The sequence below is a fragment of the Poromitra crassiceps genome, assembly GCF_964638095.1.
Source record: "Poromitra crassiceps genome assembly, chromosome: 29".
NCBI lineage: Eukaryota > Metazoa > Chordata > Actinopteri > Beryciformes > Melamphaidae > Poromitra > Poromitra crassiceps.
Genome location: NC_139641.1, coordinates 6067410 through 6089023, shown reverse-complemented (window position 1 = coordinate 6089023; position 21614 = coordinate 6067410). Strand labels below are relative to the sequence as shown.

General features: G+C 41.9%; 2 protein-coding genes across 2 annotated transcripts in view; both read right to left on the bottom strand.

The window, feature by feature from the left end:
- LOC310799937 (uncharacterized protein) overlaps positions 1-21614 on the bottom strand; it is a 407560-nt gene that overhangs the window by 236228 nt on the left and 149718 nt on the right. Inside the window, exons 5-6 of the mRNA XM_083662546.1 lie at positions 4301-4515; positions 2385-4182 (exon numbers count right to left, since the gene is read on the bottom strand). Coding sequence (XP_083518672.1) covers positions 2385-4182; positions 4301-4515 — 2013 coding nt within the window. The remainder of the gene's footprint in view (positions 1-2384; positions 4183-4300; positions 4516-21614) is intronic.
- Positions 20469-21614, bottom strand: part of LOC310800221 (stonustoxin subunit beta-like) — a gene marked incomplete at its 5' end in the record, with an annotated part of 7851 nt that continues 6705 nt past the window's right edge. The window contains 2 exons of the mRNA XM_083662806.1: positions 20469-21288; positions 21541-21587. Of these exons, the coding sequence (XP_083518932.1) occupies positions 20753-21288; positions 21541-21587 (583 nt within the window). The 3' untranslated portion in view covers positions 20469-20752. The remainder of the gene's footprint in view (positions 21289-21540; positions 21588-21614) is intronic.

The following is a 21614-nucleotide window of genomic DNA, read 5'->3' as shown; positions in this document are numbered from 1 at the left end:
GCTTCACGGTTCGGTGCGTGCAGCTACATGAAGAATACACCAAATCCAGAAGGTAGCGGTAAAGCACCTAAACGCTGTTTGAACGCCATAAACGCCACAGAAGAAGACATACCAAAGCAACACAAGAGCCATATGAAATCCGCGTTCACTGAATGGAACGTTTTGTGGTGAGGAAACATTACCGGGGGTCGCTCCAGTGTGTTTACGAGCCGTACGTCGCTTCCATGCTACATCACAAAACCACAAACAATATCGACGCGTCCAGCTGCTCCCCCTTTACCGTTACCGTTGCTGTCAAAAAAGTGAAGAAATTCTGCACTAAGCTCTGACTTCAGTGCAGAGCAGTATTCTAATGACTTTTATGACTCAGGCGATAAGCTATTTTGCGAATTCTGTCCAAATTCAACCAAAGCCAACGAGGTAATGTAACGTTACGTAGCACTGACAAAGCTGTTAACTTGTAAACAAGCAACTTACATCGCGTGAGATGACAAGCAAGATGGGGTGAGAAAGACTCTTTGTCAAGTTCCAATAATCCATGATTACATGTTATCGATGACCAGTGTTGGGAAGTAACGAGTTACTAGTTACTCGTGACTGTAATAATATTACTTTTCCAAGTAACGAGTAGTGTAACGAATTACTAATAGAATATAAGTAATAATATTACCGTTACTTCAAGATAAAACAACTCGTTACATCTTTTGTTGAGTCCATTCTGTGATGCCGCTGCGCTGCAAAACGACACGCAGTCGGCATTCACTGATCACAAGCAGCATGGCTTTTAACGCTCCCAAAAAAGGTGACATCACCGCAGAGCACATTCAGAGCACCCTCTCTGCCCTGCTGAGCCAAGGAGGAAAATCCGTGGCTGGATATATTCCCATGACTTTGTTTTTGTCGGGAAGAAAGGTGACACGAACATCAAAGTCAAATGTAAACGGTGTCCAGGACAGGTAGGCTACTAACACTCTTTCCACTGTGAAAAACACGAGCTCAAACTTCCTAACGTTAACGTTACGAGACGAGAGGACAGCACAACAGAAACCGGAAAACTGTTAAAATACAGAGATAACGTAAAAACTCACAAGCTGGTGGACCTCAAACATTGCTGTTATTATTGTCAGGTTAATGTTAATGTTGCAGAGCTAACGTAATTTGTGACACAAACTTGTTACGCAAAGATGTAGCAAAGATGTGTGCTCTTCATCAAGCATCTCTGTAGGAAGCTGTGCTCTGGCAAAGCCATTAGTTTAAATGGAACGGTACATAATAGACCTAGTTCACACATTTCACCGCAAAGTCTGCATTGTGATGAGAAAAAACGCTATGGACCTTTTTCACAACGGACATTTGTGTCTAGAAGACAGAGTATACACAGGTGCAACTAACTAACTAATTAGGGCTCCGGCACTGGAACACCTAAATGGACTGGAAGTTGGAAGCCCTAATTAACATCTTGGTGCACCTGTGTTACCGCCTGCCTTTTAGACACAAAATCGCTGCAGTGAAAAAGGCCTATTGCCATTTGTGTGGAATGTAACAGAAAAGTAATATAACGAGTATGTAACGAATTACTTTTGGCATGGAGTAATAAGTAAAGTAATAATATTACTTTTGAAAATAGTAACGAGTAATATGTAATATATTACTTTTTGAAAGTAACGTGCCCAACACTGTCGATGACACACATGACCGAACGTAATCATTCATATGGGAAACAAAATGAACTCGCCTCCAGTACGTTACTTCCTCCCCCGCTGTCTGACAACTCCACGTGCAGTCTGTTTACAAACTGTGTACAATAAAGATTTAAAGTGGGGGGAAAATGCCTTTGCCCTGTCAAACAGCTGGAATGCAATACATTTGAGAGGGAGGCACGCCTCACACTATCGCTGCTGTAGAGTCAAACTTTTTTGTGTGGATTCATTGCCTAGATCTGATTAAATTGTGGACACGCTGTCGCCTCACAGCTCGAAGACTTTCCGTGATGTATTTCCCAACTTTGTTGGCTCGTTTATGTGCGCTCTCCTGTAATTCCAATATTTCCAACATGACTTGAAGACGACGAGAATCTTTCAGAGCCATTGCACCAATACAGAGGTTAAAGAGACTAAACAATGAAACACAAGTAATGACCAACCTGGTAACTGTAATGTGATTACTGACACGTAACAGTAATGACTTACTTTATTTACTCTGTTACAGGAAAATTAATAGCACATTACTTTGTGTGTTACGCCCAACACTGTGTTATCACTGCTCTGTAGAACAGCAGTTTTATAGTGTTTGTTTGAGGAACTATATATCTTTATAGTTCATATGGCATCAGGTGTGAAGGTAACTAAACTCTAGATAATGTTAGAATTCAGATCAGGACTAACCGAGCCTCTCTGCAGTTCCTCACAGCTGGGATCAGTCTGCTTCGTCCCTCGTTTGATGTGTTGTAGGCCTTCAGGTCCAACACATCCAGAACCTCCTCTGACATCTGCAGCATGTACGCCAGAGCTGAGCAGTGGGCCTTAGAGAGTTTCTTCTTTGACTTGTTCTCTGACTTCAGGAAGTCTTGGATCTGCTGATGTATTGAGTGGTCATTCATCTCCATCAAACAGTGGAAGATGTTGATGCTTCTGTCTGGAGACGTATTGGAGGTGTCCATCTTCTTCAGGTTGCTGATGGCTTTCTGGATGCTGTCTGGACTTCTCTCTGTGTGACCTAGTAGGCCTCCTAAGAGACTCTGGCTGGACTCGAGTGAGAGGCCATGAAGGAAGCGGACAAAGAGGTCCAGGTGGCCATTTTTACTCTTCAGGGCTTTGAGCATGGATTTCTTCAGGAAGACATCCAAGGAGTAATCACTTCTACCCCAGACTTTTCCCAGGAATGTGCTCAGTACATTCTTATCCCTGTTTGTGTAACAGTGGAACATGTAGACTGCAGCGAGAAACTCCTGGATGCTCAGATGAACAAAGCAGTAGACCGTCTTCTGGAAGAGCACACACTCTCGTTTGAAGATCTCTGTGCACACTCCTGAGAACACCAAAGCCTCTCTGACATCAAGACCACACTCCTCCAGGTCTTCTTGGTAGAACAGGAGGTTGCCCGTCTCCAGATTTTCAAACGCCAGCTTCCCCAGCTTCAGAAGAACTTCCCTGTCAGTCTCCATGAGCTGCTGTTGACTCATCTCATGGCTCTCATCATACTTCTGCTTCTTCCTCTCTGTCTGAACCAGCAGGAAGTGTGAGTACATCTCAGTCAGGGTCTTGGGCAGCTCTCCTCTCTGGTCTGTAGTCAACATGTGCTCCAGAACTGTACCAGTGATCCAACAGAAGACTGGGATGTGGCACATGATGTGGATGGTCCTGGATGCCTTGATGTGTGAGATGATTCTGCTGGACAGTTCCTCATCAGTGGATCTCTTCCTGAAGTACTCCTCCTTCTGGAGGTCAGTGAAGCCTCGTACTTCTGTCACCCTGTCTACACATGTAGGAGGGATCTGATTGGCTGCTGCAGGTCTGGAAGTTATCCAGAGGAGAGCCAAGGGAAGCAGATTCCCCTTGATGAGGTTTGTCAACAGCACATCTACTGATGATACCTGTGTGACATCAGACACAACCTCATTGTTGTGGAAATCCAATGGAAGTCTGCTTTCATCCAGGCCATCAAAGATGAACACAACTTTACAGACAGAGAGCTTCTCTGCTGTGACCCTCTGTAAGGTTGGATGGAAAACATGGAGCAGCATGAGAAGACTGTACCGCTCATCTCTGATCAAGTTCAGCTCCCGGAACGAAAGCAGAATCACAAGAATGACGTCTTGATTTTCCAAGCCCTCTGCCCAGTCCAGAGTGAACTTCTTCACTGAGAAGGTTTTTCCAATTCCAGCAACACCATTCGTAAGAACTACTCTGATGTGTGTCTCTTGATCAGGTAAGGGGTTAAAGATGTCATGGCACTTGATCGGAGTGTCATGGAGAGTCTCCATCTTGGATGCTGTCTCCAGCTGCCACACCTCATGTTGGGTATTAACCTCTTCACTCTGTCCCACTGTGATGTAGAGTGCAGTGTAGATCCTATTGAGGGGAGTTCCAATTCCTGCTTCATCTGTTCCTTCTGTCACAAAGTCACATCTCATTATCAGACTGATCTTATGAACGTCTAAAACCTCCTGCAAAACGCCGTCCGCTGGAAGAGAAGAAAGAGTAAACAAGTGTTTAACAGATATGCTGTTGTTTCCTGGTTTTAGAAATGGTGACAACAGTAGACAGAACCCCAGTCTTACATTGTGCAATGCTGGTTTGACTGGGTGTCTGCAGTCCAGATCTTGTTCTGGACCTTTTTCCACACTGGGGACAGGCGGAGTCTCCTGATGAACCGGACTGGGCCCAGTATGAGGTGATGCACTGTCTGCAGAACCTGTGTCCACAGCTGGTAGAGACTGGATCCCTCAGGACCCAATGACACAATGCACAGCAGGACAGCTGCTGCTTCACAACACCTAGACTCCTCTTCCTCATTCTGTGGGGATAAAGGCAATTTATTATCCCTGATCAGATGAAGATCTAACAAACAAAATTGAACAAAAGTTTGAACAATTTTTTGTTCAAATTGTAAAACTATTAAAATATTTTGCCCAGACTATCTTTATAGATGCTCAGACAGCATGGTGCTGCCATCACATGTAAAGTTTATTTTCACATGTATCTGTTGTCATAGTTGTAGTTTAATCAGTGGACTCAACATTGCATACCCATCATGGATAAATGTCACTGTGGTGATCATGGATGAATGCAACATTGTAACAGTTTTTCTGGTTTGTTTCATATGTAATTATCATTAATGAATGTTCAGCTCAATACAAACAACACACAGTCCTATTACATCAACACTGTTACAACACATTTGTTACAGAACACAGACAGTGTCTGTCAGTCATTAGTAAATAAATAAGTACCATTCTTGATAACCTCTGACTACAGATAGTGTTAGCAGGGCACAGAGATTGATCACAGCAGTTAGGGTAGATACGATGGCAGAGTTCCATTACATTACATCTACAGTATCAACCACTGTCTGTGTTTACATGTCAAACACAAACAGTGTCAAACACAAACACCATATGAATGAAAATGGGCTTTTCAACAATGATGGGAGCTTTTGGTGTTTAAACCATTTCTTGTGGGCGTGTCTTATGCGTGTGGCCAGTAGTGAGCTGTTGTGGCTTTTAAGGCGGGGCTAGCAGGATGAGGGAATTTGAGCAACTCGGGGAGAAGGGCGGGACTAAGGGTCAACAACGTCAGTCTGATATCAGATTTGTGAATTACGTCAGTATCGGCACGCCATTGGATCAGTCCCATCTCTAAGTCAAGGTCAAAGTCAAGGTTACTTTATGTGTACCCATAGGTAGATTTGGTTGCAGGGAGAGTCACTCAATTTTAAAAAGGCTCAGACAATAGACAGTAGACAGACATGAAAGTGCCAAGTGCCATAGTTCCAAACATCATCATATTATTTTTTAATATTTAAAAATATATGTAAGAAAACACTGGGGCAGAGATTTGCTTCATGAACACAGTCCTTTCATAGTGTGATGCAACAGTGAAGGAAACTATCCTAAATGACACAACAGAACATTTTCCCTTCATCAAGCTTACTCACTTTACTCGCTTACTTTTATCAGGTAGGCTCCCAGTATAACAGTCCTCTTACCTTGTGTCTGAAGGTCCAGGTTCATTACTGAAGAGTGGAGGATTGTCTTTAGACCGGTCACTCTTCATAGACAGACAGCTGGGTACTGGAGACTCTGCTCTCTGCTCGTGGTACTGACCTCTGTAAATCAAAAGAAAAGGCAACATGTTTTCAGAGGTGATCAAACACAACGACTCTGGTTTTTGGGATAATTGATGTGAAGTTTTAATTGTATAATTAGTTTGTGTGCACAAATTATGAATTTGGAGGAATGAAAAACAAAAAATGTATGGAATAAAATGTCTTCTGTGTGCATGAATCGAGCGAAACTGACGGCAGGTCTGACCTACATCCAGGAAGTGAAATATACTGTATATCTTGTCCTCCATAAAATGTGTTTTTTCTCCCTATGGTCACTCCTTGTCTCTGTAGTTTTCAGTGCAATCATGTAGGTTATCAAATAACATTTCTTCATTACAGTATAACAGTCCTCTTACCTTGTGTCTGAAGGTCCAGGTTCATTACTGAACCATGGAGGATTCTCTTTAGACCAGTCACTCTTCATAGACAGACAGCTGGGTACTGGAGACTCTGCTCTCTGCCTGTGGTACTGACCTCTGGAAACACAAATGTTTGATACATAAATTATCATTAGTTCTAGTGACTTCAAATTCATGTTTTGTTCTCATATTCTACTATTGTCTTCATTTGTTGATTTCTATTTTATTTGTTTCGATTATTTCGATTATTTCTTATGTTTAGATTATTATCATAGATTATGCATGTACATGTACTTTGCACACCCACTGGCAAAAAGGGGGTGTGGCCAATCACAAAAAGGCACCTACATTTCAAATGGATTCACGTAACATCACAAAACTCTGTAGAAAGGTTGGTGGAGGTATGCATTCTACAGAGTGCCCTCTAGTGTTTATATGTTTTCCTTTGTTTTTATACTGTATATATTTATACTTTCATATTGTACATACTTTTCATTCATGTTTCTTGGCCTTGTTATGTTCTAGTGGTAGAACAGGTCAGTCTGTCATCTGTTGCAGACATTTCTACACATTTTACCAAGCTGGTTTTCATCATCTGTATGTGTTGATCCAAACTCACATTCACATGAGTGATGACTTGTTTGACTCAGGAGAGGCTTTCCGGTTGATTGGCCGTGTCGTTTAAGTCCCCCCCCCCCTTTCCTAATTGACTGTTTCTCGTTATATCTATTGATCCCAAAGTTTATAACTATGATGACCTCAGTATGTAGGATTTCACTCATAAATGTATCTTAACACTGTGTGGAAAAAATGTGAGAGCTAATAATGATGTGATGAGACCAAGGAGGCATTGTTTTAAGTAACCAATAAGCTGTTTTAGGCTTTGATATTTGGTTTCATAGAGACAAACAGTTTCCAGCTTATCACACATTAAATGCTTGTTGTGTTTGCAATTGTCAGTTGTGTTATATTTAATTCCACTCACTGTAGCTTATATTTTATTTAGTTTTATATATCTTGAAATTATTTGTTGCTCAATTGATCCAAATCTACAGAGATAATTTAAACTTGTCTCATTTTATTGTTATCTTATTGTTATTCTTAGTGAATGAAATAATAGCCTTTTTTTCTACTCAAATATCAATGAGCTTGTATTTTTCTCTTTCCAGTATTCCATCATATTTTTACTACTAACTTGATTTCATGAATACAATCTCATTGAACCATATTCCATCAGGTAGGCTTATGGGATAACAGTTCTCTTACCTTGTGTCTGAAGGTCCAGGTTCATTACTGAAGAGTGGAGGATGACCTTTAGACTGGTCAGTCTTCATAGACAGATAGCTGGGTACTGGAGACTCTGCTCTCTGCCTGTGGTACTGACCTCTGTAAATCAAAAGAAAAGGCAACATGTTTTCAGAGGTGATCAAACACAACAACTCTGGTTTTTGGGATAATTGATGTGAAGTTTTAATTGTATAATTAGTTTGTGTGCACACATTATGAATTTGGAGGAATGAAAAACTAAATATTTAGGGAATAAAATGTCTTCTGTGTGCATGAATCCAGCCAAACTGACGGCAGGTCTGACCTACATCCAGGAAGTGAAATATACTGTATATCTTGTCCTCCATAAAACGTGTTTTTCTTCCCTATGGTCACTCCTTGTCTCTGTAGTTTTCAGTGCAATCATGTAGGTTATCAAATAACATTTCTTCATTACAGTATAACAGTCCTCTTACCTTGTGTCTGAAGGTCCAGGTTCATTACTGAACCATGGAGGATTCTCTTTAGACCAGTCACTCTTCATAGACAGACAGCTGGGTACTGGAGACTCTGCTCTCTGCCTGTGGTATTGACCTCTGGAAACACAAATGTTTGATACATAAATTATCATTAGTTCTAGTGACTTCAAATTCATGTTTTGTTCTCATATTCTACTATTGTCTTTATTTGTTGATTTCTATTTTATTTGTTTCGATTATTTCGATTATTTATTATGTTTTGATTATTATCATAGATTATGCATGTACATGTACTTTGCACGCCCACTGGCAAAAAGGGGGTGTGGTCAATCACAAAAAGGCACCTACATTTCAAATGGATTCACGTAACATCACAAAACTCTGTAGAAAGGTTGGTGGAGGTATGCATTCTACAGAGTGCCCTCTAGTGTTTATATGTTTTCCTTTGTTTTTATACTGTATATATTTATATGTTCATATTGTACATACTTTTCATTCATGTTTCTTGGCCTGGTTATGTTCTAGTGGTAGAACAGGTCAGTCTGTCATCTGTTGCAGACATTTCTACACATTTTACCAAGCTGGTTTTCATCATCTGTATGTGTTGATCCAAACTCACATTCACATGAGTGATGACTTGTTTGACTCAGGAGAGGCTTTCCGGTTGATTGGCCGTCGTTTAAGTCCCCTCCCCTTTCCTAATTGACTGTTTCTCGTTATATCTATTGATCCCAAAGTTTATAACTATGATGACCTCAGTATGTAGGATTTCACTCATAAATGTATCTTAACACTGTGTGGAAAAAATGTGAGAGCTAATAATGATGTGATGAGACCAAGGAGGCATTGTTTTAAGTAACCAATAAGCTGTTTTAGGCTTTGATATTTGGTTTCATAGAGACAAACTGTTTCCAGCTTATCACACATTAAATGCTTGTTGTGTTTGCAATTGTCAGTTGTGTTATATTTAATTCCACTCACTGTAGCTTATATTTTATTTAGTTTTATATATCTTGAAATTATTTGTTGCTCAATTGATCCAAATCTACAGAGATAATTTAAACTTATCTCATTTTATTGTTATCTTATTCTTATTCTTAGTGAATGAAATAATAGCCTTTTTTTCTACTCAAATATCAATGAGCTTGTATTTTTCTCTTTCCAGTATTCCATCATATTTTTACTACTAACTTGATTTCATGAATACAATCTCATTGAACCATATTCCATCAGGTAGGGTTATGGGATAACAGTTCTCTTACCTTGTGTCTGAAGGTCCAGGTTCATTACTGAAGAGTGGAGGATGACCTTTAGACCGGTCAGTCTTCATAGACAGACAGCTGGGTACTGGAGACTCTGCTCTCTGCTCGTGGTACTGACCTCTGCGAATCAAAAGAAAAGGCAACATGTTTTCAGAGGTGATCAAACACAACGACTCTGCTTTTTTGGGATAATTGATGTGAGGTTTTAATTGAGGCAACATCATTATTTGGTGTGCATACATTAATTAGTAGGAATGAAAAACAATAAATTGAGGGAGCAAGATGTCTTCTGTGTGCATGAGTTCAGCCAAAACGATGGCAGGTCTGACCTCCTGGTCTCTGTAGTTTTCACTACATTAGTGTAGCTTATCAAATAACATTTCCTCATTACAGTATAACAGTCCTCTTACGTTGTGTCTAAAGGTCCAGGTTCATTACTGAAGTCTAGAAGATCATTTTTAGACCAGTCAGTCTTCATAGACAGACAGCTGGGTACTGGAGACTCTGCTCTGCCCTCCTCTTCCTCCTCCTTCTTACTCATCTTCTGGACTTTGTGATCTTATATCTGTGAAAGGTGTTATACAAGTAAGCTTTAGTTATTTTCTCACTTGTAGCCTACAGTTCAGTCAGTCAGAGGTAAACCAGTTATACTCGGGGGGGGGAGGGTTAATGGTATTATGCAATTAAAACAACTTGGTTAAGGTTAGGGAAATGGTTTGGTCATGTGTCTGTTTTTATCTGACTCACGTTTGTCCTTTAGAAACGCTGGGAATTGAACTCCGGTCACCAGTATCGAAGGCAAACGAAGGACCACCAACCACCGCACCGCTCTTACTGTCCACCGTGCTATTTCTTGTGACACACACACACACACACACACACACACACACACACACACAGACACACACACACACACACACACACACACACACACACACACATACACACACACACACACACACACACACACACACACACACACACACACACACACACACACACACACACACACACACACACCATTTTATTTATTGCTTCATTCTTTCTTTCTTTTTCTATCAACACTTATCTTGAATGAGAAAATTGCATTAATTTTCAAGCAGATCCTCAACTGGCTGTAGTGTCGGGGGACACTGTCCGGTGCTGAAATGTGCAGAACATGTGCGTCAGCGCCCCTCTGTGGCCACACACAGTGGTCACAGATTTCAGTGGAGCAGGTTCCTGAGAAATCAGCCCGCCCTCAGAGATGAGAGGCGGGTCACAACCACTGACCTAAAAGATATGGGCAGAGCTATCCCATTCATTTTGGGCTCCCGTTATGAATTGAAGTGGTGGCCGTCGCCATCTTGATTTTTCGTCAGCAGAGTGGCAGGGAATGGGTTGAGCCCTTGTGCAGCTCACATTAGATGGGGGTTTCCCAGAGCCGCAGCAACGCCTGCTATTGGTCCGTGATCGGCAAGCTGCGCGATTGTCACATGGCAGAAATTTAGATTCATTTGATTTGATATGTTTGCTTTAATTAATCTTGATTTGTTTGTTTTTTGCATGTTTATTAGATGTGTTTTCATTCATTTGAATTATTTGTCTTAGTTGCATGTTGGATTTTGTCTTTATTGGTTTTGAGCTGTTTGGATTTTGTAGTTTTATGTTGTGTTTCTGCCATGTCTCTCCTGCTGAATGAGTGAGCAATTAAGCCAATTGAATGCAGCTGGAACAGTCAATCTGGAGCTGCTGGAGGAGCCAATCAGCGAGCTGCATGTGGAGGAGGGTGACTTTAAAAGCCTGTGGAGCACAGTCACAAAGGGGGGAAAAGGCCAGAGCACAGCAGAGCGCACACAGAGGAGAAGCGGCGAGCGGAGAGGGGAGCAGAGGATGGCCCTGCCTGTGGTGAAGGTAAGGTGTGGGCAACTGAGCCGTTGCGGCTTCGGGCCCCTCTCTCTCCCAGCGTACCTATGGGCGCACTGTAGAGGACTGACGGGGGATGGGAGAGAGGGGGGGGGAGGCCCTGGGAGGCCCTGGGAGGCCCTAATGTTGCCCCACCAAGGCTACTGAGACCCACAGGTGGGGTGAGGCTCCCCGGTCTCTCCGATGTGCCGTTCTCCTCCAGGCCTTGGAAGAGAGAGAGGGAAGCGTCGTTGGAAAGTAGAGAGGTGAAGTTGCAACTCGCCCCTCTTTCAGATAAGTACCTCTCCTCAAATGTGATTCCAGAATGTGCTGGTGCTGTTGGCAATAGGTGGACCTTTTGATTTTGTGTTTTTGCACATGCAGGCTCTATGGACCCCCCAATGACGGAGCTGGGTGGTTCAGCACAAGCAAAGGCTCTTTTAAAGACCAGGACTTCCACCTCATGCTTGGATCGATTTTAATGACTAGGCCTGGACTCTTTTAACCTTTTTTTTTTTTATTCATTGGTTTTAATTTAAAAAAAAAAGTAAACTCTCCAAGCTGTGTGTTGATTGGGCAGAGTGCTCCCCAGTGGAACGTAGTAGTGAAACCACCCTGTCACATGATCACTGGACAGGTGACCTGTCAATCACCCCCTTTTCTATCATCTATTTTACTCCCAACAGGCGAACTATATAAAAAATGACCCCATAAAGTTATGAAAAGGTGGAATTGGCTATATAGACCAAAACCGTGTTAAGGACCGGGCTGTAAAAATGCTTAATCACTGTTACACAGAGGCATTTTAACATGGGGGTGAACGGGAACAAGGGGACTCCTGAGCCCTGCTTCAAGTGGCCATTTGAGGAATTACAACTTTCAGAGTTACTTCCTGGCCCTCGTGGGAAAACCTCTTGCCTTGCCCACTGGTCACAACACAAGCAGTCTGCTGCGGGAGGCAAGTCGATCCATGTAGGCTACAGTTACAGTAGGCCCTCTGTAGGCCTAATATGAAGCAGTCAGTTTCCCACCCTGCTCTGACTGAGCTGCCTGCAGAAAGTCACTAAACTATATATTTTATCTCTTTATGTGGAGTCATGTGACTGACAGATGGCCACACCTCCTAGAGCATCAGATCAAGATTGAATAAAACTGGATTAGACTAATAATAAACTGCGTCATGTCAGCCTTCTGTGAAGTACAGGCCCACGTCAGCTTCTCTCTGTTTTACTGTCATTATCTCACTATTACATCTTTTGTGTTCACGTAACTTCAGAGAGAGAAATACAGACAGGTGAGGTGAATGCTAGCCCTCCTATCAGTAACGGCAGACAATAGTCCAGTAAAAATGTCACTTGACCTCACACTAATTGCAACAAAACCAAACTCAACTGATTTTGTATCCTCAATATGTCCTCAATGAAGGAAAAAAAGTGTTAAGGAAATGTATGAAGGGAAATTTTTGAAAATGACCTATATGATGCTACCAAAAACGTTTATTTATTTTTTAACATTTATTTTTATTTTTATTTTTATTTTTTTTATTTTCTCCTTGAAGCAAAAAACACATACAGGATATAAGTGATGAGATTTATGGCACATAAAAAAAAAAAAAAGGCTTCCATAGGCTTCCATAGGCTACCATCATATTTAGGTAATTTTCAAAACTTTCCCTTCATACATTTCCTTAACACTTTTTTTCCTTCATTGAGGACATATTGAGGATACAAAATCAGTTGAGTTTGGTTTTGTTGCAATTAGTGTGAGGTTGACCCACATATTTGCGTAAAATGCCTGGACTACAAGTGACTCTGATACTTCAGGTGTGCAAACATGGACATGAAAGAAAAAGGTGACAGATACCAGGGCAGACACACAAAACCACCCAAAAACCATTCACTTAAGTGTCCTATTTTGGGATTGTAAAGATGACTAAAGGTGACCAGTTTGAATCCCTGAATAAAATAATAATGTAATAATACTCACCCTGCTTCAGCCGTGTCCCTCCTGCTCTGCACTTACAAAATGGAGTCAGTCTGAACTAACTGCGACACACTTTCACTGCTGTCTCTCATTACAGAGGACCTTGCCCTTCTGACTCACCTGTTCCAGCCTCAGCACAAAGATGAAGCAAGTTGTATTTCCAAATATGGTTTGTCTCTTCAAATGCTCTGGGTGGCGGGAGCATTTGCAATTTGCAAATGTGAACCCTCTCATCACACAGCTTTTCAGCAGGTATTTCATACTGAACGTATTTCAAACTGAAGGTATTTCAAACTGAAGGTCTTTGAACACAGCTTGCAAACTGAAGGTATTTCAAACTGAAGGTCTTTTAAATGGAAGATCTTTGAACACAGCTTGCAAACTGAAGGTATTTCAAACTGAAGGTCTTTGAACACAGCTTGCAAACTGTAGGTATTTCAAACTGAAGGTCTTTTAAATGGAAGGTCTTTGAACACAGCTTGCAAACTGAAGGTATTTCAAACTGAAGGTCTTTTAAATGGAAGGTCTTTGAACACAGCTTGCAAACTGAAGGTATTTCAAACTGAAGGTCTAGAACGCAGCTTGCAAACTGTAGGTATTTCAAACTGAAGGTATTTTAAATGGAAGATCTTTGAACACAGCTTGCAAACTGAAGGTATTTCAAACTGAAGGTCTTTGAACACAGCTTGCAAACTGTAGGTATTTCAAACTGAAGGTATTTTAAATGGAAGGTCTTTGAACACAGCTTGCAAACTGTAGGTATTTCAAACTGAAGGTATTTTAAATGGAAGGTCTTTGAAGACAGCTTGCAAACTGTAGGTATTTCAAACTGAAGGTCTAGAACGCAGCTTGCAAAAGGAAAAACTGACATGGCCATCTTCAAAGGGCTCCCTTGACCTTTCACCTCAAGAGCCCTGAATGAGAACGGGTTCTATGGGTACCCACAACTCTCCCCTTTACCCGTGTGTGTGTGTGTGTGTGTGTGTGTGTGTGTGTGTGTGTGTGTGTGTGTGTGTGTGTGTGTGTGTGTGTGTGTGTGTGTGTGTGTGTGTGTGTGTGTGTGTGAGAATCTACTTTGAAAGCATAGCTTAGGTAGCTACCAACTACTTCGCCATGGAAATAGTTGAAACTACAGCAAAGTTACCCTGGGAGAAATGTAGTTTATGAAACTACAAGCTACGCAGAAAAAGTAGTTCAAACCAGTGGTGGAAATGGGCAGGTTTTACTGTGGGAACCCTAGGCAGGGCGGGGGCCCCCAGATACAGTCCAGACACCCCCCTAACCCCCCCCCCCCCCCCCCCCCCCCTTCAGAGACATAGTGCATTATAGGTACACTTATGAAGGTGGCAAGAATGGGTGTCAACAACTATAAAGACAACCTTTGATATCAATTTGTATGACTTGCTGCCAGAGGACAAGATGTGCTGTTGATAGGAAGCTAATCATTAACATGAAGCAACCATTCATTAAAGTATGGTAGCCGTCAATGACTCCCCCCCCCCCAATATAGGTTAAGGTAAAGTCCCACTGATTGTCACGCAATGTGTGAAACTTGTTCTCTGCATTTGACCCATCCCCTGGGGGAGCGGAGGCAAATGGGTCCCATTTTTATAGTCTTTGGTATGACTCGGCCGGGGATCGAACTCACAACCTCCCAGCCTCAGGGCGGACACTCAGACCACAAGGCCACTGAGCTAGTTCGTATCACTGGTTATATCAGTGCAATGCAACAGTTTGCCCTCGTATAGTCTGTGTAAGATGGTTGTATCTTATTTTATTGAGCTCAGGTTCATAGTACATTTTGCACTACATGCAGGCCTTGGCAGTGTCCAAGTCAATAGGATTATAAAAAGTTGTTTGGATTATGTCAACACACATACTAGAATTCATGTCCATTATTAACTTGTGATTTACACCTCTCCTCTGCTGTCCACTCCTTTGCTCTCCACTGCTGTGTTCTGTTCTCCACTCCTCTGCTCTCCACTGCTCTGCTCTCTACTGCTCTCAGTGTTGTATGAAGTACTCGAAAACCATACTTAAGTAAAAGTATACAGATACTTCACCAGAAAATGACTTTGGTAAAAGTCAAAGTCACCCATTAAAATATTACTTGAGTAAAAGTCTTAAAGTAGCTGCTATTTTCTGTACTTAAGTATCAAAAGTATTTTTCTTATATTAAATGCACTTAAAAGTATTGAAAGTAAAAGTACAAGTAAATTCTGTAAATAAAAAAGCAAGCGGTAAAATAAATCTGAAATTTGAACTTTATTGTAAGTTTGCTTTGGCAGTATTATGGCGACGTGATGCCTTGCCTACATGTGAAGGAACAAAATAGAAAAATAAATAAGTATTGCCTTCTTATACATTTGTTTAGTTATTCAAGTGTTTTTTTCTTTTCCTGGATCTATGCCATTTTGAATTATTTGCAATGTACAGCACAACTATGTATAACTGCACTTCTGTGTAGCCTACCGTACAGGTTGACACAAGAAAAACCTGAGAGAAAAACTAACAACTCTTCTGCACTGCTAATAAGCCATTTACTCTGTGCACTGGAATGTTGGAGACTTATCTTGCTGCAGTGTAAATATTTCACATTTGTATCAGACAAATAACAATTACTCACTTAAATGCTGCCTGAATCCTGAACAATGGAGGATGAAATAAATAACTGAGTGCAATTAAGATTTCTATCGTGCCAGTGATACAGCCACATACACACAAGCCCAGCTGGACTTTTTACTTCTCACATCAAAGGCAAAGAATGGGACCTGACAGTAAATCAGTGTGAGATGAAACATTAAGATGAGCAGAGAACATGAACACCACCTTAAAAATTGAGGCTGGTAGTAGCGACACCTAAAGAAAACTAAGCTCTTCGAGAACTTACAGGAAAAAAATCCAACACAGTTGAATAACAATCGTTAGGTTGCCTTGGTGAGTACACGCACACTCTGTACCTGGTCTCTGTCATGAGGTAGACAGACAGACAGACAGACAGACAGACACACACACACACACACACACACACACACACACACACACACACACACACACACACACACACACACACACACACACACACTCTCTACTTGAAACTGAAAAGATGTCTGTTCATCTTCAAAAGAAGTTGGTTTTCAAAATTGCGAGAACTCAGTCTTGCTCTCCTTGGGCTGAAGACGAGGCCTGCGATGCTAAAGAGTCTCTCACATGCCGCTGAGGCAGGTAGAGGCGTGTTCAGCTTCACAGAGAGGTTGCACACAGCTGGGAAGGATTTCAGCAAGTCCATGTGATCTGCTGTACAGACCAAGTACCCATCCAGTTGTTTGGAGGTGTCTTGTGCATGAGACGAGTGCAGGGCAGAGAAGAAGTCATCTTCATCAGATGAGGACCTGGTGGCATCAGGCGGCAGGGGGGGTTCTTCTTCCATGTGCTGCCTGATGTAGTCCATCCCTGAAATACAGTGAGGATGAAAATATAAATGAGAGGATTAATACAACTTTATAACATGTCATGACCCCAACCTAAGGTTTTGTACTAGTTTGTTTGAATTTGAGGCTATACGTTTTATGCACTATACATGCATCCATAATTGAGCTGTGAGTTTGTTTTTGCCAATATTACAAAATGTACAGAATGTTTCTCAAACACGTTTTCTTACCCAGTCTGATTGTGGCATCCTCCTTTGTCCAAGATGTTCGGAATTTGGGAAGAAGAATGGCAGCTGCGATCAACTCAGGGTCTCCTGACATGTGGGCAAAACGCTTCTTTACTCCCACCTGCAAGGCAATATATTTGTATAGCACATTTCAGTACAAGGCAATTCCAACGCTTTACACAAAACATTAAAAAACAGACAAAGTGCAAAGGAAACATTTTGAAAGGACATTTAAATACAATTAAAATAATTAGAGGGTTAAGACAACCAGAAATATGCTAAAATAGATGAAGACAAATCAAATACAAGAATAAGTTACCTGTGGGCATCCACCAGAGGCTTGCAGTACTTCAAGGTCAACTTCACACGGTCAAGTTTGCCGGTCAGCAGGTTGATTGTTGGAAGGAGCCACCCCATCTGGGTATTTACTTCTGCTTGCAAGATGTTGGTTGCCTTGGCGACCGGCTTCATGGCAGCAGCATACTCCGCGAGGAACGCGAGTTCAGCTGGATTAAACCTGTGATCAAAACAAAACATCACCACTGTTTTATACTGATAGAGAAAATTTACATCACATTAGCCTTTATTTGGACAATCACTAGTTATTAATATATTCATATACATTTCCATTTTAGTTACATATAGTAATGACACAGACATACTTCATAGTTAGATGACCTGTGTACATACACAGATAGACATCATATTTGGATAACCTGTGTACATACACAGACAGACGTATTTAGATAACTTGTACCATACATTTGCAGCTCCTCTCGATCGCACACTGTGCCCTGTACTGTGCCCTGTCACCTTGCCACGGTGCTCTCTTTGCAGGGCCAGAATAACAGATAGGTTGAGTCTACAGAATAGCCTTCCAGTGTGCGTCAAGACATGTAATCTGATGTGCGTCAAGACATGTAATCTGATGTGTGTCCTATAAGTATCTTTGAGTATCTGTTCAATGTATGTAAGCCTGTGTATCCATCCGTGAATATACAAGAGTGCATCTCTTGGCCAAGATCTATGTTCAATACATCATATCAGACGACTTCTTCTGACTCCTGGCTCCATCATTTCATTTCAACTGGTTTCCTTCAAGTGGTTCACTGTTTACCTTTTGGCTGTGGAATTTCATTCTATATCAAGCAGAAATCAAACAGCTTTGGACAGAGGAAAAACATATGGGTATGATCAGCTGGAGAAAAGCCTCATCGGTCACAGGTGTCATTTGTATCAGGGAACAGCCTGCTAAGCTTAGCTTTTGTGTACTGAACCCTGTGTAGAACTTTGAACTGGATTAGGGTTAGACGAGAGCATGAGGATGAAGAGTTGACTCTAACTAGTGCCTCCTCCCAACATTCATCAGACAGTTCTTGTCCAAACTCCTCCTCCCACTTAGCCCTAACTCTCACAAGAGAGATCGTGTCAGAGTTCAGTATGAGGTTATACATAAGTGAGATGAAACCTACCTGGTGTTTCAGGAAGAGACAACATATCAGATAGAAAAGAGGTTGCAGGGAGCAGAGGGAAAGATGTCAAATGCGTGCGAGCGTAACTACGAGCCTGCATGTATTTAAACAAGTGGGAGTGAGGTCAATTATATTGTGCACAGAGGTTCTCAAAATATGCAAATGTTCCCTCTAAGTAAAGCAGACTAGGCCACACCAGACTAGACACACACACACACACACACACACACACACACACACACACACACACACAGACAGACAGACAGACACACACACACACACACACACACACACACACAGACACACACACACACACACACACACACACACACACACACACACACACACAGACAGACAGACAGACACACACACACACACACACACACACACACACACACACACACACACACACACACACACACACACACAGACAGACAGACAGACAGACAGACACAGACACACACACACACACACACACACACACACACAGACTGTTTCTCTCTATCTACTTATTTTTTCTGTCACTTGTTGCTTCTCTCTCTCCCTCTTTCTCTCTCCCCCTCTCTTTCTCTTCCTCTCCCTCCCTCTTCTCTCTCCCCCTCTCTTTCTCTTCCTCTCCCTCCCTCTCTTTCTCTCTCCCCCTCTCTTTCTCTTCCTCTCCCTCCCTCTCTTTAAGCCACTTTCTGTCTCTCCCTCTCTTTCTGTCTGTCTTTCTGTCTCAAATGTCATTTGAGGACATTTTGTGTGGAAGAGCTGTGTGCTCAAAATGTCACACAAAGGCACAATAATAATTGAGCTAAAACATAATAATTCACCATAATGTAATTAAAGCAAATAAAATAAAGATCATAACGTAATGAAAATCCAATAATGTGATCAAATCTTCAGCCTGTAACATAATGTCATCTTTGCTCATATAGGCTAATAACTTCTTATGTTATTGCTATTTTACATTACAGGCCTGATAACAGCATAATGCAACCAGTTAATGGCTGTGGTCGGTGCATGCAGTGCTTAACATAATAAAATACATCAGGCTCATATAAATACATGTAAGCTACTCATCTTATTTAACTCAGTTCATACACATTTATTATTTGTATTGTTTATTTTCTGCCACAGTTTCTCTCATTTCTCTTGAGTTGTTTGTCTTTCATTCAGCTGGAGAGAGGCTGGCTGTGTTTCTGCTTTAAGTTCATGGTTGTATGTAGGCTATATTGTGTATGTGTCATTATATGTTGTGTGACAATGGGATCTGTTCTCTTTAAGATGAGGGTTTGTGTGGAGCAATGTCGCCCTCTGGTGGATTAAACAGGCCACGCTACAGCATGTGTGCAGGCTGGCTGGCTTTGTTGTTTCTACTCTGAACGTAAAGGAGCGTCCTCCTCCACGAGATGGAGTAGCTCTGTTAGCGCGCGCCCGAGAGAGAGAGAGAGAGAGAGAGAACGAGGGGGAGAGAGAGACCCGCGCGCCCGAGAGAGAGAGAGAGACTCTCGCGCTCTCTAGTGCGCGCGAGTCTCTCTCTCTCTCTCGTGCGCGCGGGTCTCTCTCTCTCTAGTGCGCGCGAGTCTCTCTCTCTCTCTCTCTCTCTCTCTAGTGCGCGCGAGTCTCTCTCTCTCTAGTGCGCGCGAGTCTCTCTCTCTCTCTCCTTCAGTCTCAACCTGCTTTACTGGCTTGTTGACAAGAACATTCCTGTGTTGCCAAAGTGAACGGATGAAAAAGAGAATCAATAAAAGACAAATATATTTCAGGGAAATCAAAACAAAGAAATAGAAGATAGAAAAGTGATCATAAGATTGTCAAGACAAAGTAAATACAGTGAGTCATGTGTCATATAAATCCATACAAACAATGCAGACTACATGAACATATACATGACATCATATGAAAGCAGAGACAGAAGACAGTTTGTAATAATTCTGTGATGTAAAGTTCTACATTGTTGCTGTTATGATGTCATCAGAGACACATTTAGCTGCTAAGTGCTTCACATGAGTACTTAGTGCTTAGTAGATACTGTACATGAAGGCCAATCAGAGGCTCAGTCACATCTTCAACCAATCACACACTGATGTCAATCAACAGTTACATGTTGCTTGATTTTCATCACTCAACTGATTTAACAACAGAGCAATAATACACTGCTTTATTTAAAGACAACAATAATGACATATTCAAGTCAACAAGTTCTGTTTCAAACTATACAGATCAAACATTCTTCATTTATGTTGATCATTTTCAGACTAAAATGTCTGTTCTTGTTGTATGTGATGTTAAAACTCTGTCCAGTTACTGTTCTCACACACACACACACACACACACACACACACACACACACACACACACACACACACACACACACACACACACACACACACACACACACACACAGACACACACACACACAACACAGACACACACACACACACACACACACACACACACACACACACACACACACACACACAGATCATGTCTGTTCACAACCACATGAGCAATGAACTTGCATGCAAACACTATTGTGACTTTAGGTGTTTGTGTTTGGTCACAGTGTGTTTCTGTCTCACTCTATCTGACACAGAGACACTGAGGAACCTTCATACAGATGAAACCCAGGGTAAAGTGGTTCAGTGAATTTGGAGTGGAAAGTGTGGAGGTGAATCAGTTTGTCAGAGGAAACTGTGTAGAAGGACAGAGAGCCAGCAGGCCCGTCAAGATACATTGCGACTCTGTTAGAGCGAGAGGAGGAGGGGAGAGGTATGACTGTGGGTCTGTTATTGTGCAGGGCAGTGTAACTATGATCAGTGCAGTGCAGACTCCAGGACTTTTCATTCCTTCCAAGCCTGCTGTCAGGACCCGCTCCTCTCCTGCTGATTCCTCTGTAAGTCACTCCTATCTCAACCCCTCCTTTCCTCTCGACCTCCCAATAACAGCGACCAGTCAGACCATCTCTACACAGCAGCTGAGGCCAGGAGTCAAATCTCTCTGGGTGATCAGGATATGGCTGCCACTCTTCCACCCACGTCACCTTTCTGTTGTCTTCAGACAGGAGGAGGTATCTGTGTGCTGTGTTTGGGTCCAGTGTGAGATCACAGGCATCTGATGAGACAACAAGACTCGTTACAGCAGCAGCTTCTCATCTAATAAACCTGTTTGTTTGTTTGTTTGTTGATTTATTGACAGTTCATTTCTCAGCAGTTTGATGATGTCACATGATGTCAGCCATCTTCCTGACTCACAGGATGTGAATGAATGGACGTCACAGACTGTGCTGTAGATGCACTTTCCTTCTCACTAGTTGAATGTGTTGCTTTGTTTTTATGAATCAAACTAAACTAAATACACACTTACATTTCTTCAGACCTGGTCTCAACCTCTGCACTCCACCATGTTCCACACTGGAGGAATAAACAGGGAAGAAGTCA